General features: G+C 46.4%; 1 protein-coding gene across 4 annotated transcripts; it reads left to right on the plus strand.

The window, feature by feature from the left end:
- The first annotated feature begins 2,309 nt into the window (after positions 1–2,309).
- PICK1 (protein interacting with PRKCA 1) lies at positions 2,310–12,650 on the plus strand. 4 transcript variants are annotated; one of them, XM_071551759.1, is made up of 13 exons: positions 2,310–2,495; positions 3,248–3,339; positions 4,003–4,114; positions 5,008–5,136; positions 5,260–5,326; positions 6,586–6,675; positions 7,087–7,140; positions 7,238–7,300; positions 7,645–7,778; positions 8,546–8,638; positions 9,560–9,610; positions 10,914–11,058; positions 11,313–12,650. In XM_071551759.1, exons 2-13 carry the CDS (start codon positions 3,299–3,301, stop codon positions 11,552–11,554), a joined length of 1,221 nt encoding a protein of 406 aa, XP_071407860.1. In that variant the 5' UTR covers positions 2,310–2,495; positions 3,248–3,298; the 3' UTR covers positions 11,555–12,650. The 4 variants fall into 4 exon arrangements, with proteins under 4 accessions (XP_071407860.1, XP_071407862.1, XP_071407863.1 ...); XM_071551761.1 differs by lacking the exon at positions 2,310–2,495 and adding an exon at positions 2,503–2,620; XM_071551762.1 differs by lacking the exon at positions 2,310–2,495 and adding an exon at positions 2,769–2,997.
- Positions 12,651–13,296: the final 646 nt, after the last annotated feature.

The following is a 13,296-nucleotide window of genomic DNA, read 5'->3' on the forward strand; positions in this document are numbered from 1 at the left end:
GTCTCCTCTTCAGGGAGCTCCCACCTGAAGGACTGCATTTCTCATTCAGCTTCTCTTCATAAATAAATCACATCTTAGACACAGGACTTCAAAATCGTTATTAAGAGCATGCTCTTGCTCTTGTACTTCAACATTGTGGGTGGCTTCAGCTGTTTTTTTGATGTATGCAGACAAGAGGCTCCTGGGGCTGCACACCACAAACACCAACCACTCTCAGACAGCAAGAGAGGTCATGGTCATTGGCCAGCCCTTGTTCCTAGTCATGGAGGTGTTTCCAGTTCAAAGAGTTCAATGTTGGGGTTGGGGTTTTTTTGATCTGCATCAGTGAGCCAGGTTTGGCAGCCTGGTAATTGCTCAGAAGTCAGCAGTGCCTGGAAGAGATGACACATACTGCAACAAGGCAACCACATGCTTCTGGGAAATCAAAGTATTCTCCCAGTGATGCTGCTGTCTTGATGGAGGCAGAAAAAACTTTTGGACACCCAATCACTGCTCCCACACACATCACCAAGGAGAAAAACCCGCTATCGTGTCACGCATGTGGAGTGTCGTGGGTTTGTGTACACCTGTGCTGACTGGCTCCCATGTCGCTTCTACCACAGGTCACTGCTGGCCTGCCAGCACTAGGGGCGATTGTGCCAACCAGTTTCAGGTTGGAAAAGACCCCTGAAATCATCAAGTCCAACCTATGACAGAACATCACCATGGCACCAAGTGCCATGTCCAATCTTTCCTGAAACACCTCCAGGAATGGTGACTCCACCACCTCCCTCAGGAGTCCAGTCCATTCCAAAGTCTAACCACTTTTTCTGTGAAGAAATTCTTCCCAATGACCAAGATAACCTTCCCTGGCTCAGTTTATGTCCTCTCATCCTATCACTTGTTACCTGGGAGAAGAGGCTGACCCTCACCTGGCCACACACCCCTGTCAGGCAGTTGCAGAGAGCAGTAAGGTCTGCTATGAGCATCCTTTCCTCCAGACCAAACAACTCCAGCTCCCTCTGCTGCTGCTCATTAAACTTGTGCCCAGACCCTCATCAGTCTGTTGCCCTGCTCTGGACATGCTCCAGCATCTCAATGTCTTTCTTGCAGTGACAAGCCCAGGACTGGACCCAGGATTCAAGGTGCAGAATACCTTGTATAAAATACATGGGAAGAATCCTTTCTCTGGTTCTGCTGGCCACACTATTTCTGATATAGGCCAGGATGCCATTGGCCTTCTTGGCCACCTGCACACACTGCTGGCTTATGTTCAGCTGCTGTCAACAAGTAACCCCAGGTCCTTTTCCACTGGACAGCTTTCCAGCCACTCTACCCCAAGCCTGGAGCACTGGAGGGGGTTGTTGGAAGCCAAAGTGTAGGATCCAGCACTTGGTCTTGTTGAACCTCAAAGCTCTTTGTGCCCCCAAATCATCAGTCCAGGACACGTTCACAATCACAAATGTCTCTCTGACCAAGTCAGTGCCAGGTGTGCTTGTGTGGGGCACATCACCTCCCACAGGGAACTGTTGTGGCAAGTGGGAAGTGCAAGACAGCCTGTTTTCCTTGCGGTGGGCATACTTTGTGTGCCACTCCTGGTGCTGACATCCAAAATGACATGGTGGTGACACCATGACCCACCAGTAACTAACACCATCTCATAACTCCTATTCCATGCTGTGCCATTGAAACCTGCTCAACTTCGACGTTCCCACCCCCTTCTGCTGCTGCTGCAGCTCCCACTCTGGTCACCATGGAGCCCGAGGGCAATGGTGGAGAGAGGAACGGACAGAGGAGAGAGAGAGGGGGGGGGAAGGGGGGAGGGGAGAAAGAGAGAGGGGGGAGAGGAGAAAGAGAGAGGGGGGAGGGGAGAAAGAGAGAAGGGGGAGGGGAGAAAGTGGGAGAAAGTGGGAGCAAGGGAGGGAGGGAAGGGAAGGGGAGAAAGAGAGGGGAAGAGAAGGTGAGGGGAAGGGAGGGAGAGGGAGAGGGAAGGGAGGGAGAGAGGGAGAGAGGGAGGGAGGGAGGAAGTGGGAGGGAGGAAGGGAGGAAGGGAGGAAGGGAGGAAGGGAGGAAGGGAAGGGGGAGAGGGAGAGAGGGAGAGAGAGAGAGGGAGAGAGGGAGGGAGAGGGAGGGAGGGAGGGAAGAGAGGGAGAAGGGAGGGAAGGGGGAGAGGGGAGGGAAGGGAGGGAGGGACAGAGGCAGAGAGAGGAGAAAGTGGGAAGGAGGGAGGAAGGGAGGGAGGAAGGAGGGAGAAAGGGGGGGGGGAGGGGGGGGAGGGGGGAGGGGGGAGGGGGGAGGGGGGGAGGGGGGGAGGGAGGGAGAAAGCGGGAAAGAAAACAAGACGACGGAAGGGAGCGCCGCTCCCAAGATGGCGGCGGGGCGCGCGGCGGCCCCGCCCCCGCGCGTGCTCGTCCCCATGGCAACGCTCAGGGCGAGGGCGCGCGCGCAGGGGGCGGGGCTCCGGCGCCAGCGGTGACGTGTCGGCGGGGTCTGGCGGCGCCGCGCGGCCGCTTCCGGTGAGCTCGCGCCCCTCAGGGACGCCCCCCCGCGGCTGCCCCGGCCGGGGCCTGCGGGGCAGGATGGGGGTCCGGCGCCCCCTTCCCCAGCCCGACCCGGGCCCGCAGCCCCTTCCCTGCCCCGGGTGCGTGCGCCGCGGCCGCCCCGAGGAATGTCAGTGAAGCTCTGGTCCCTTGGGGTCGGATGTGGTGCAGTTCGGAGGCCGCAGTTAGAGGCTGCCTGCTGATCGCTACCGGAATTGAAATGGGAAACGAAACGGTGTTTGTGCATGGGGAAGTAATGAGGGGGTTTTGTGGAAAGCTCAGCGCGGCCTCCCGGGGCAGGGGGTGAACGTCAAAAAGTGACGTGACTCGCTGCGAAGTCAAGAACCACACAGAGATGTGTGATGGATGTAGCGATTGAACTGTAAATATCTCCAGCAGCCACAGGGCAGGTCGAACGTGGGAAGAAGCAGCTTCCAGAAAGAACCACGTTTTGTTCTGTGGTTTGGAAATACTGCACGTGTGTCATTTTTTTTTTGATACGTACAGGTTTTGAAACGTACAGCATTCAAACTCAAGGACCTTCTGCCTTATGCAGAGCAGAGAACCAGAGGCATTTGACATCTCTGATAGAAGAGCGGAGACCACAATGTGGCATTCATAAAAAAAAACCCAAACAGAAAGAGGTCAATAAGGGTGACAGGTTGGTTCTCTGCAGTTTTCTATTGAATCACTCATTTATTGGAGTTTATTCTGTTATTTCTTCCCAGGGAGTTTGAAATAAGCAGCATCAGACAAATAGGCTCCACTTAACCAAAACAATGTTTGCAGATTTGGACTACGATATTGAGGAAGATAAGCTGTGAGTATTTCTCTTGTCTTTTCTTGGTTTTTTTCTAACAATAGAAATAGTTTTTGCAGCCAAGGCCTAACAAGAGTTGATAAATTTACCTGCTCCTGACACTGTGCTGAGCATCAGACTTGCTGTTTAGTCCTGATTTCTTGCTCCCTCTGGAGACGGGATGAGGCCTTGCTGTGCTGACAAGCACAGGAGAATGTTTGTGTTGCTCTGCAGTGACTGCCTTGCTTTTCTGATTGCAAAGCAGTGCTGACATGTCTTCTTAAATTAGTAGTCTGTAAGGAGGAGAACACTGTCATTTCCTGAGCAAGTAGAAGGTTTGATGAGATTAGCAAATAATTTAACATTGAGCACTTGATTTACATCTTACTTATGCTGTGCAAGTTTTCCTCTCACTCCAGCACTAAAAGCAGCACTAAATTCTTCAGTGCCTAGTGGTGGATGAAGGAGTCTCCCCACCTCTAATCCTTGCATGAAGGCCCAAAAAAGGTAGCACAGAAGGTGTTCCTGCTGGCCCCTGCTGATGGACTCTGGGGCAGAGATGAAGGGATGAATTCAAATGTGCAGCTCCCATTATGTTTTCTGTTTGTATTGACTCAGATAGTGGAGTTGTTTCATACACTGGCAGCCCTGCCTACATGTTCAGTTATTCCCGTCTCCTTCTAGGGGCATCCCCACTGTACCTGGGACAGTGACCCTGAAGAAGGACTCTCAGAACCTGATTGGGATCAGCATTGGGGGAGGAGCACAGTACTGCCCTTGTCTCTACATTGTCCAGGTGGGCACTTGAGGAGAAAGATAAACCACCTTTGTAAAAGAGTGTTGGCCTGACGGGAAGTGTGGAGAAACCTGTGCTGTTTGGCTTGTCAAAGTGGGGGATGACATTATGGGGAGAGGCTGAGGGAGCTGGGGGTGTTTAGCCTGGAGAAGAGGAGGCTCAGAGGTGACCTCATCACTGTCTATAACTACCTGAAGGGAAGTTCTAGCCAGGTGGGGGTTGGTCTCTTCTCCCAGACACTCAGCAATAGGACAAGGGGGCACGGGCTCAAGCTCTGCCAGGGGAAATTTAAGTTGGAGATCAGAAAAAAATTCTTTACAGAGAGAGTAATCAGGCATTGGAATGGCCTGCCCAGAGAGGTGGGGGATTCACCATCCCTAGAGATTTTTAAACTGAGATTGGATGTGGCACTGAGTGCCATGATCTGGTAAATGGACTGGAGTTGGACCAAGGGTTGGACTCGATGATCTCGGAGGTCTTTTCCAACCCAATTGATTCTATGATTCTATGATCTCACTTTCCAGTGGTTAAGATTTCCTTAACCCTACTACCTAGTAGGTGTGGAAGAATTAAATTAAGAGTTCTGGATTTGTCCTTCCCTTTGGAGAACATTAAAATTCACAGGAGAACAGTGTGACATCCTCAACATCAGGAAATCACACACTTGAGGAAGTACACTCTGGAGGCAAGAACTTCCTGAGAAAACAAGGTGATCAGCCTGTCTGTTAGTTTGGGAAGGGGGAAAACTGTGGCTGCACCATGAACAAAGTACAACTGAATTAAGTAGGAGAAATGTAGTTGTTCAGGTTTTGTTATTTAGCCCTGCATTTACCTTTCTCCTCCTCTTGATTCCAGACTTTCTCTATTTTTCTCCTCGTTCTCCTCTCTGCCAGGTGTTTGATAACACTCCAGCAGCCCTGGATGGCACCGTAGCAGCTGGGGATGAAATCACAGGAGTGAATGGGAAGTCCGTCAAAGGCAAGACCAAGGTGGAGGTGGCAAAGATGATACAGATGGTAAAGGTGAGAGGTAGGAGGGGGCCACTGGAGCTTCTGGGTCATAGTTGTCAGTTTGTTGTCCTCGGGTAAAGGAATTCACTGCTCCTTGCTTCCAGCACAGCAGTTTTGGATTTGCTCTTTCTGCAGGGAGAAGTGACAATACACTACAACAAGCTTCAGGCTGACCCAAAGCAGGGCAAGTCTTTGGATATTGGTAAGACTTTCTTTCACCCTATAGTGTTAAAATAATGGGGAAGGGTGAAAGATTGGTCCCAGCTAAAGCCAAAGTAAAACTCTGTTTCTTTTCTTACTCTTGACTCAATCACTTTCAAATGGATACTGTCAAAGTGAATTTCAGATTTAAAAAAATCCTTCCCTTACTTCTTGAAAGTTAAATCAAGGCTTGACTGTTGTTGTGGGGGGCTTGTTTTTCTGTGCTGTGTTTAGTATGGATGAGCAGTCTCAATTGCATAATAATTTAATTAATTTATTTTTAATACATATAAGCTTTATTGACCTATTGAGATTTTTAGCTGTACACAGCAGTGTGTCAATCAAAAAGCACTGGTGGCAGTTTCTCAGCTTGGAGAACAGTGATGAAATACCCGTCTACACTGAGTTTTGTACAAACATAGATTTTATGGGAGAGAGGGGAGCCTTTACTGCTAAAACAAAGTGTGTGCTTTGAACTAAGCCTACACAGCTGTCTCTCACTTCCCAAAAAATCTGTCTCTTCTGTTTGCTCTCATCTCTTTTCGTGGTGATTATGGTGCTAATGAATTGACAGGGATTCAGGAAAATCCTAAGTAATGAGATGGACTTCTGAGGAAACAGAAGTGTCGTGAGAATATGGAATTTTTTTCAGAGGTGCTGAACACTGTGACTTAATCTGAGTTCTTGGGATCTGCAGGCACCACAAGTTTGCCTCTAAATAAATGTGTCTGAGTCATCTGATGCCAAAGAGGGTATGCCTGTCTAGCAATTTGCAGGGTATGACCACCAAAGACAGAAATTCCATCAAGAGGTGACAAAAGGGTATAACTTGGATTCAAAATATAAGAATAAGGAAAGGGATAACACTGAGCATTAAATCCTTTTTATCTTGCTTTCAGCCTCATGTCCTGACTTCAATGTAAATAATACAGCAGGTAGCATAAGCCAAGTTTAGTTCCAGTTATCTTGATAGGTAGCTTATAGCAAAGTGAATAGTCTTCCAAAAGAATTGCTGGACCTCTGTTGATTGAGATGTGTAGGGTGTGAGAACAGAACACAGAGGCAGGTTAAAAGATGTGCTATGCATGACTGGACCAGAACATCCTGTTTCTGTGGTATTCTCTTTCTGCTTGCTATCTCAGCACTGGGTTAAGTGCAGTTTATCCAGTGCCTGGGAAAAACAGTGAATTGTGCTAGTGAGCTTTTCATGCCCATAGAAATGACCCTGATCCCAGTTTGCAACTCTCTTTTGGCGTTCAGTATTAAAGAAGGTAAAACATCGACTAGTGGAGAACATGAGCTCGGGGACAGCAGATGCCCTGGGGTTAAGCCGAGCCATACTTTGCAATGGTAAGTATTATCCAGGACATTTCCTTAAGGGAATTCCTCTTGTGTTTACCTACTTTCTATTGTAACTTGCATGGTCCACATTATTCCTTGTAATTCTTTTGTTCTGCTCTGCCTCACTGTTGTCATTGCCTCTGCCCTTCCTGAGTGTCACTGAGGCCATTTGAATGTTAGGTAAGGTCAGGTTAATGTAAAGCAGACACCCATTAGTGAATGCCAATAGGTGATGACCTCACACTATAAAATACGTTTGTGGTTATTTTAAAAGCTTCCCCCACTTGTACTACAGAACAGGCATTAAGGGGTGAGAGACATTTGAAGCAAATATATGAAACTGATGTTTTTCCACTCAATCAGGTCTTAACCATGCCCTGAATTTGGTAATTCTGTATTCTGATTCTTGTTTCTATTTAGATGGACTAGTGAAGAGATTAGAGGAGCTGGAGAGGACTGCAGAGTTATACAAAGGTAAATTGTGTCTTCCATCAGACACAGATGGGAGAGAAGGATGCCTCCATTATGTTTCAGTGAAGTGACTTAAATGTTTTCCTGGTTTCCATCACAGGCTTGACGGAGCACACCAAGAGTCTTCTCAGGGCTTTCTTTGAACTGTCTCAGACACACAGAGGTAAAGAATCTTGAGTGAAGGGAGTGCAAATCTTTGACTTCCAGCTTCAGGAGTTTTAGTCAGTACTTTGATGCATGATTCCCTCACTCAAAGAAAACTGAGAGTTGCAGAAATGAGCTGAGAAGGGCCACTGTCCTGCATTAGCAGTGATGGTGTTAACAGAGGCCCTGTCTTTCATGAGACATTGAAAAAATGCCCTGCCAACTTCTGTTTTTTAGGGGTTACATGGCATGATTCCCCAACTAATTGTAGGGTTATGGGAGGGAGTTGTAATGTTGGAGGCAAGATTTTTCTCCAGGGTTGACCTCTTCTTTCATCTGTTTGTATTTATTTCACTCATCCAGCATTTGGAGATGTTTTCTCTGTCATTGGTGTGAGGGAGCCACAACCAGCTGCCAGCGAAGCCTTTGTGAAGTTTGCTGATGCCCATCGGAGCATTGAGAAGTTTGGGATTCACCTTCTGAAAACAATTAAGCCGGTAAAGAATTGAACCATAGGAGTAAAGGGTCTGGAGAAAGGGGAATCTGGAGAGGCAGAAGCCTGTCTTTGAAGGTGTAGTCTTAAAGTTCATTCATTGTGGGAAGAACAGTCCTTGTCTGCTTTCCTTAAGGGAACTCTTTACATAACAAAAAGGATGTGAGAGGTAATGTAGTGAATTTATTATCAATCTTGTCCCTGTGACTTTTGCACATGACTGTATTCCTCTCCTTTTGGGAATGAGGGGATAGTTTGATCAGTGTAGTATAGTACTTGATATTGGTACTCATAATTAAAAGATGTCACCAGAAGAGTTTAAGTAAGCCATCCAGGAACAATTTAAAGATTTTAATCAGTATATTTGAGTGAGAGTCTCCAGGGAATCTGTCCACTTAGTTTAGCAAAGTGAATGTTGATTTAGGCAGCACTTTCAGTGCCGTGTTGAATGGGCAATGTTGGGTAGTGTGACTTTGAGTCAGGGAGAGCTGTTTCAGGACCAGCTGAAACTGAAACACTACATGTCAAAAGCAGTGGTATTGGGACTAGAAATGAGTCATGCCTTTCTAGCACTGGTACCACTTGCTGGTGACAGTAATGGAGGCTCTAACCATGACAATTATGACCAGACACTTTCTTTCAAATATGCTGTAGTTCAAAAAACAGTTAACTCCAGGCAGTCTTATGACCTGCACTGGGTAGACAGTTACTTGATGAATTGTAGTCATGCTTTTTAGTCTTACATTCAGCGACCGAGTGTTTCCTTTGCAGATGCTTACTGACTTGAATACATATCTGAATAAAGCCATTCCTGACACAAGGCTGACTATCAAAAAGTACCTGGATGTCAAGTTTGAATATTTGGTGAGCTGCTTGCTTTTGGGCTTTTTTAAGTGCTGGTTGAAATTAAATTTCACGGAATCATCCTGAAAGTCACATATAGCCTATACAATCATGTATCTGTCCTTCCACAATCCATGAGAGAATGCATGATTTTTCCCAGTACTTTGTTTACTGCCAGATTACTCAGATTTAGACACTTGCTTTTAACCTAATACTTCTCACTGGCAAGAAAGATCTCCCAGAACTCAGATGATTTATTTTCCAAATTAATTCATTTTCTGATTTATTTGTAAAAAGTTCCTGTGCAACTTACAGTCTTGAACTCCTCTAAATAGCTCTCTAGTTCATATTTTTTCTTTCAATTAGAACATGCCTTTTTTACCTTCCTTCATTCCACTCCCTTCTTGTTTTCTACACCCAAAAAGGGTAAGGTTGCCAAGCACACCTGTTCTATAACTTTAGGAATCTATTTCCTTTTACCCATTAAGAGAAGTATTTGGAGCTGCAGCCCTAAGGCACGGGAATATGGCAGCATCTCTTCTTACATCAATCCTTCCTGCAATTAATCCTTTTTTCCCTCTTTATTTATTTCTGTCTCACACTTTTCTTGTACTATGTTTTCCCAAACAGCAGATTAAAACAGGATTTTTCTCTTACTGGATTATACCTACCTGAAGTATTTCCCTCTGTAATAAAAATAGTAAGCACTTTGTCGCTCCCCCCACTGTTCTCTCTCTCCATCTTTCTCTAAATGGATTTTCTTTCCACCTTGGATGTTTAAAATACTCTGATCCCACTGTGCTTTCCTCAGTGTCTCTAGCATTGAAGGAAGGCTTGAAATGACACAATCCTGTGGATGTCGGTGATGATGAAATTGCCCCTGATTTTTAATATTTCCTTCTTGTTTTTCTTTGTTTTTTAATTACTTTAAATTCTGCAAAGTCTTACTGCCTGAAAGTCAAAGAGATGGATGATGAAGAGTACAGCTGCATTGTGAGTACCACTACAATTGCAAAAGCACTTCTGTGCCTGTCAGCACTCAAACTAGTGAATGCATCCTAAGAATTACACGCATTTGTGCTCAATGTTTTAGAAACTGGGGGTCCTTAAATGCTGCCTGGGAAGCACTGCCAGTAGCTGCCAGTAATGAATCCCTAGTGCCGTGGAATAGTAGAGAGACCAGAGTTCTCTGCAGCTTGTTTGCTCAGTGACTGCCTGTCTCAGTGTTTAAGCACGATTAGGTTATGTAAGGAGGATTAAGGTGTTATCTTTACAGATTCCATTTGTGTGTAGTGTACAGCTTATCATTAATTCTGGACTTGTTTCTGAGAAATGGAGGTTTAGCGTCTCCTCAGCAAAACTCATGTGAAACTGCATTTGTAAGTGAGGAAAATTGATGAAAGGATCTCTTAACAATAAGGGGTTTATAGCTTAGAGTTCTATGACTTTAATCCTTAACAGCTGTGTTTAAGATAGCTAAAGGTGTCCTGTACATCCCAGTTTCCCCGCATAAAAGTAAGATCTTCTTTTATCCAAGGTATTGATCTCAGAGCAGGCATTTGATTTTTTTGGAATGCCTAGTTCCAAAGTACCAGGAAGGAATAAAACTTTCTTAACACAGTCTTTCATTATATCTTCCCTTCTAAATGGGAAGGAAACAGTCCCAGTCTTGCCCAGCAGAGTACCATGATGGGTTTTGGCACATGCTGGGTGCTTAGCGAGCCATAGTCTGTTAACGCATATTTTTATGCATGTTGTATTTACAGGTGCAGGGAAAGAATGCTGTTCTACCTAACCCCAGTCTGTCAAAACTGTTTTTCGGGACAATGAATCAATCACTTACTGTTGGTTTCCAGCGTTGTGTCTGAGTGGTTGTAGACCACAGGGTTCCCTGTGTAGATACATAATACATTATGCAATCCACATAGGGCAAAGCTTGTAGAGGAGGGCAGAATTTTTTGTGTGATTGATATAAACTTGTTTGTTGATAATGCCTGTCTTAATAGTCTTCAGATAAGCAGCCATACCGCTTCTCCATGCTGGGTTGAAAGGTGCCTGTCCTTGCTCAGTAGTGGTGCTTTTCTTTACCATGTTTGGTGTGTATTTGGCCTTCAAAATGACTGAAAGCCAGTTGTTGATGTGGCTCAGTGTTCTTTGTTTCCTGCTTCCTGACTGCAGTCCCCGTGAGCCTGAGAGGTCTGTAACAATCCGAGGTCATTGTGAGTCCACACTGGAAGGCAGACTGTGTACAAGCACTGTTGTGGCAGTCTCTAAAATGGTGCTGTGTTTTTGGCAGGCCCTGGGAGAACCCCTGTACCGGGTCAGCACTGGCAACTACGAGTACCGCCTTATCCTGCGTTGCCGTCAGGAGGCTCGCACGCGCTTTGCCAAGATGAGGAAGGATGTCCTAGAGAAAATAGAGCTCCTGGACCAGAAACATGGTGAGTCTGGAACCTGAAGGGGTCAGGGAGACACAGCTTTGGCCTTTGTGCTCCTCCTTCCTTTTGGCTCAGAAGTCTTTACTGAAGAACCTTTTTGTGACTGTGCCCAGACATCCTCCCTCAGGGGCCAAAAGGAATTAATGCATAGGAGACTGTGTCTAATGCTAGCAAGGGAGGCTTGGTCACAGCCTTCATACAGTTTGGGATGGGGGGGTTTAATGTGATATTTTTTTCCCAACACGTCTCCACTACAGTGCAGGACATCGTGTTCCAGCTCCAGCGTTTTGTCTCCACAATGTCCAAGTACTATGATGATTGCTATGCCGTGCTCCGAGATGCAGATGTCTTTCCCATTGAGGTGGACCTTGCCCGCACAACTCTCAACTATGGGCAAAAGGACACGTACACGGACGGGGCAGAAGAAGAAGGAGAGAGTGAGAGAGAGGGTAGCGGGAAGGAGGACACAAATGGAGAAAAGCTCATTGATGATGCCTGAGTGTGCCTGCATGGCCAGAGGAAAGACTTTGTAGACTGTTAATGAAAACATGTGTTTCACATGGCAGTTCATCTTCTGTGATTTCTATGTATGTACAGCCTGGGATTCTTCCTCTGCTTTGTGTGGCAGATAGCTGGTTGGATTGGGACCATCCTCTGCTTTCCACTCTTTTCCTTTGCTTTTTTGCCTGGATATTCTTTTTGCCCCCAGAGACTTCTGCTACCCAACTTGGGTACTGAGGTGTGGGGAGGAAAACCCCTTACCACGCCACCATGTGACTCCGGGCAGACAGGACTGTGCTGAGCACATGGGAAGCATCACTCCCCTCTGGCACACGGAAACAAGATAATGGTTTGGAGATGATTATGAACGGCGATAACAGCCCCCTTCTGTTTTCCCCTTGTGCTGGGGGGAAATGTTAGCACCAGCATTCTTTTCTTCACCCCACTGCTCACTGTCTTCAAGCTCCTTGTAAGGAGCCACCTTATAGAATCATGATGGAAATATCCCATCCTTAAACTGCAGAGGAGAGATGGGCAGCCCTGTCGAGGGAGGAAGACATGCACTTTAGGCAGAGGCTGTGAGATTTTTTTAATGCAAAGCATTACTACAGTGCCACCCCATGCTCTCCTCCCTGCACAACCATTTTGTGCAGCCTCTGAACCAGCCAGCAGCTGTAGCTAACATCCCATTCGTCAGCACAAGGGAAGGAGGAAGAGGAAAGCTGAGGCAGATGAGGCTGCTTCTTTCCTCTTTCATTTTGTCTTCCCCTCCCTCCATCCCTGTGGGCCAAGCCCAGAAGCAGATGGCACTTTCTCTTTCTCTTTAGTGGGCAGCACAACTGCCAGGAATGGTGTGCTTCTCAAAGGGTTTTGACTTCTCTGTCATTACATTCTTATGGTTGTGAGAGAAGTTATTTCAGGGCATTAATTTATGATCGAGATGTTTATCTCGTTGGCTTTTTTTTCTCTTTGGAGCTTCTTCATCTCTGTGGGTGCCTGCAAGAAAGCCATCCATGGTCAAGCTGCTCTGCAAAATTTAGATGGACTTGGGTGTACTGACTATTGTCTCTAATAAAGAAAAATGTGACATTTCATTTCCTGTCCTTCATGGGTATATGTTGGAAAGACGGGTGTCATGTGGTGGCCATTTTTTTCTTGCTCATATTGATGCTTAATCTGTGTACCAAGCAGTGGTGGTCACTGCAGAACAGGTTTCCAGGAGGGATATAAATACTGAAGCAAAGCCAGTCTTCCATGTAAGACCAGATTCTCTGTTTCTTGGCTTCCCAGGGGAACACCAGCCTTTTAAAGCCATCCATTTCCTCAGTCCTGGCAAGGTGGCATCCTTGCACCCTTCCAGGGCCAGTTTCACACAGCTCAGCTGTTGCATCACAAGCTTCAGCTGATGCTTAAGTCCCTGATCCTCTTTCAGAGCTGTTTGTTGTGCCAAAATATGGAGCAGTTGAGAACAGGCTTCAGTAGAGCCTGCCTAAAACCCAGCAAGGCAAAGTGTAAGGTTTTTAGGAAGAGATCTGGGAATGTCGAAGCACCATCTGTAGTAAGATCTCATACCCTGAGGACTTCTATGTGCTTTTGTAAAGAGTTCAGAATGGGAGGCATAGTGGGAAATGATTGGTGACAAGGAAACAGAGGGGACCTTGTTCTAGTGTCCTGCCTGGCTGACAAGGGCAGTTGTTTTCATACTGTGGACCTTGGACCTCTGGGAAGTCTTGAGCTCCT

Source organism: Pithys albifrons, chromosome 3, assembly GCF_047495875.1.
Source record: "Pithys albifrons albifrons isolate INPA30051 chromosome 3, PitAlb_v1, whole genome shotgun sequence".
Lineage (NCBI taxonomy): Eukaryota > Metazoa > Chordata > Aves > Passeriformes > Thamnophilidae > Pithys > Pithys albifrons.

What these genes read in the sequence shown, in the direction of transcription:
- PICK1 (XM_071551759.1), top strand. Translation starts at nt 3,299, where the DNA reads ATGTTTGCAGATTTGGACTACGATATTGAGGAAGATAAGCT. An exon ending in ACTGTCTCAGACACACAGAG is followed by an intron (nt 7,301 to 7,644) that starts GTAAAGAATCTT and finishes TCACTCATCCAG; the next exon opens with CATTTGGAGATGTTTTCTCT. An exon ending in ATGAAGAGTACAGCTGCATT is followed by an intron (nt 9,611 to 10,913) that starts GTGAGTACCACT and finishes TGTTTTTGGCAG; the next exon opens with GCCCTGGGAGAACCCCTGTA.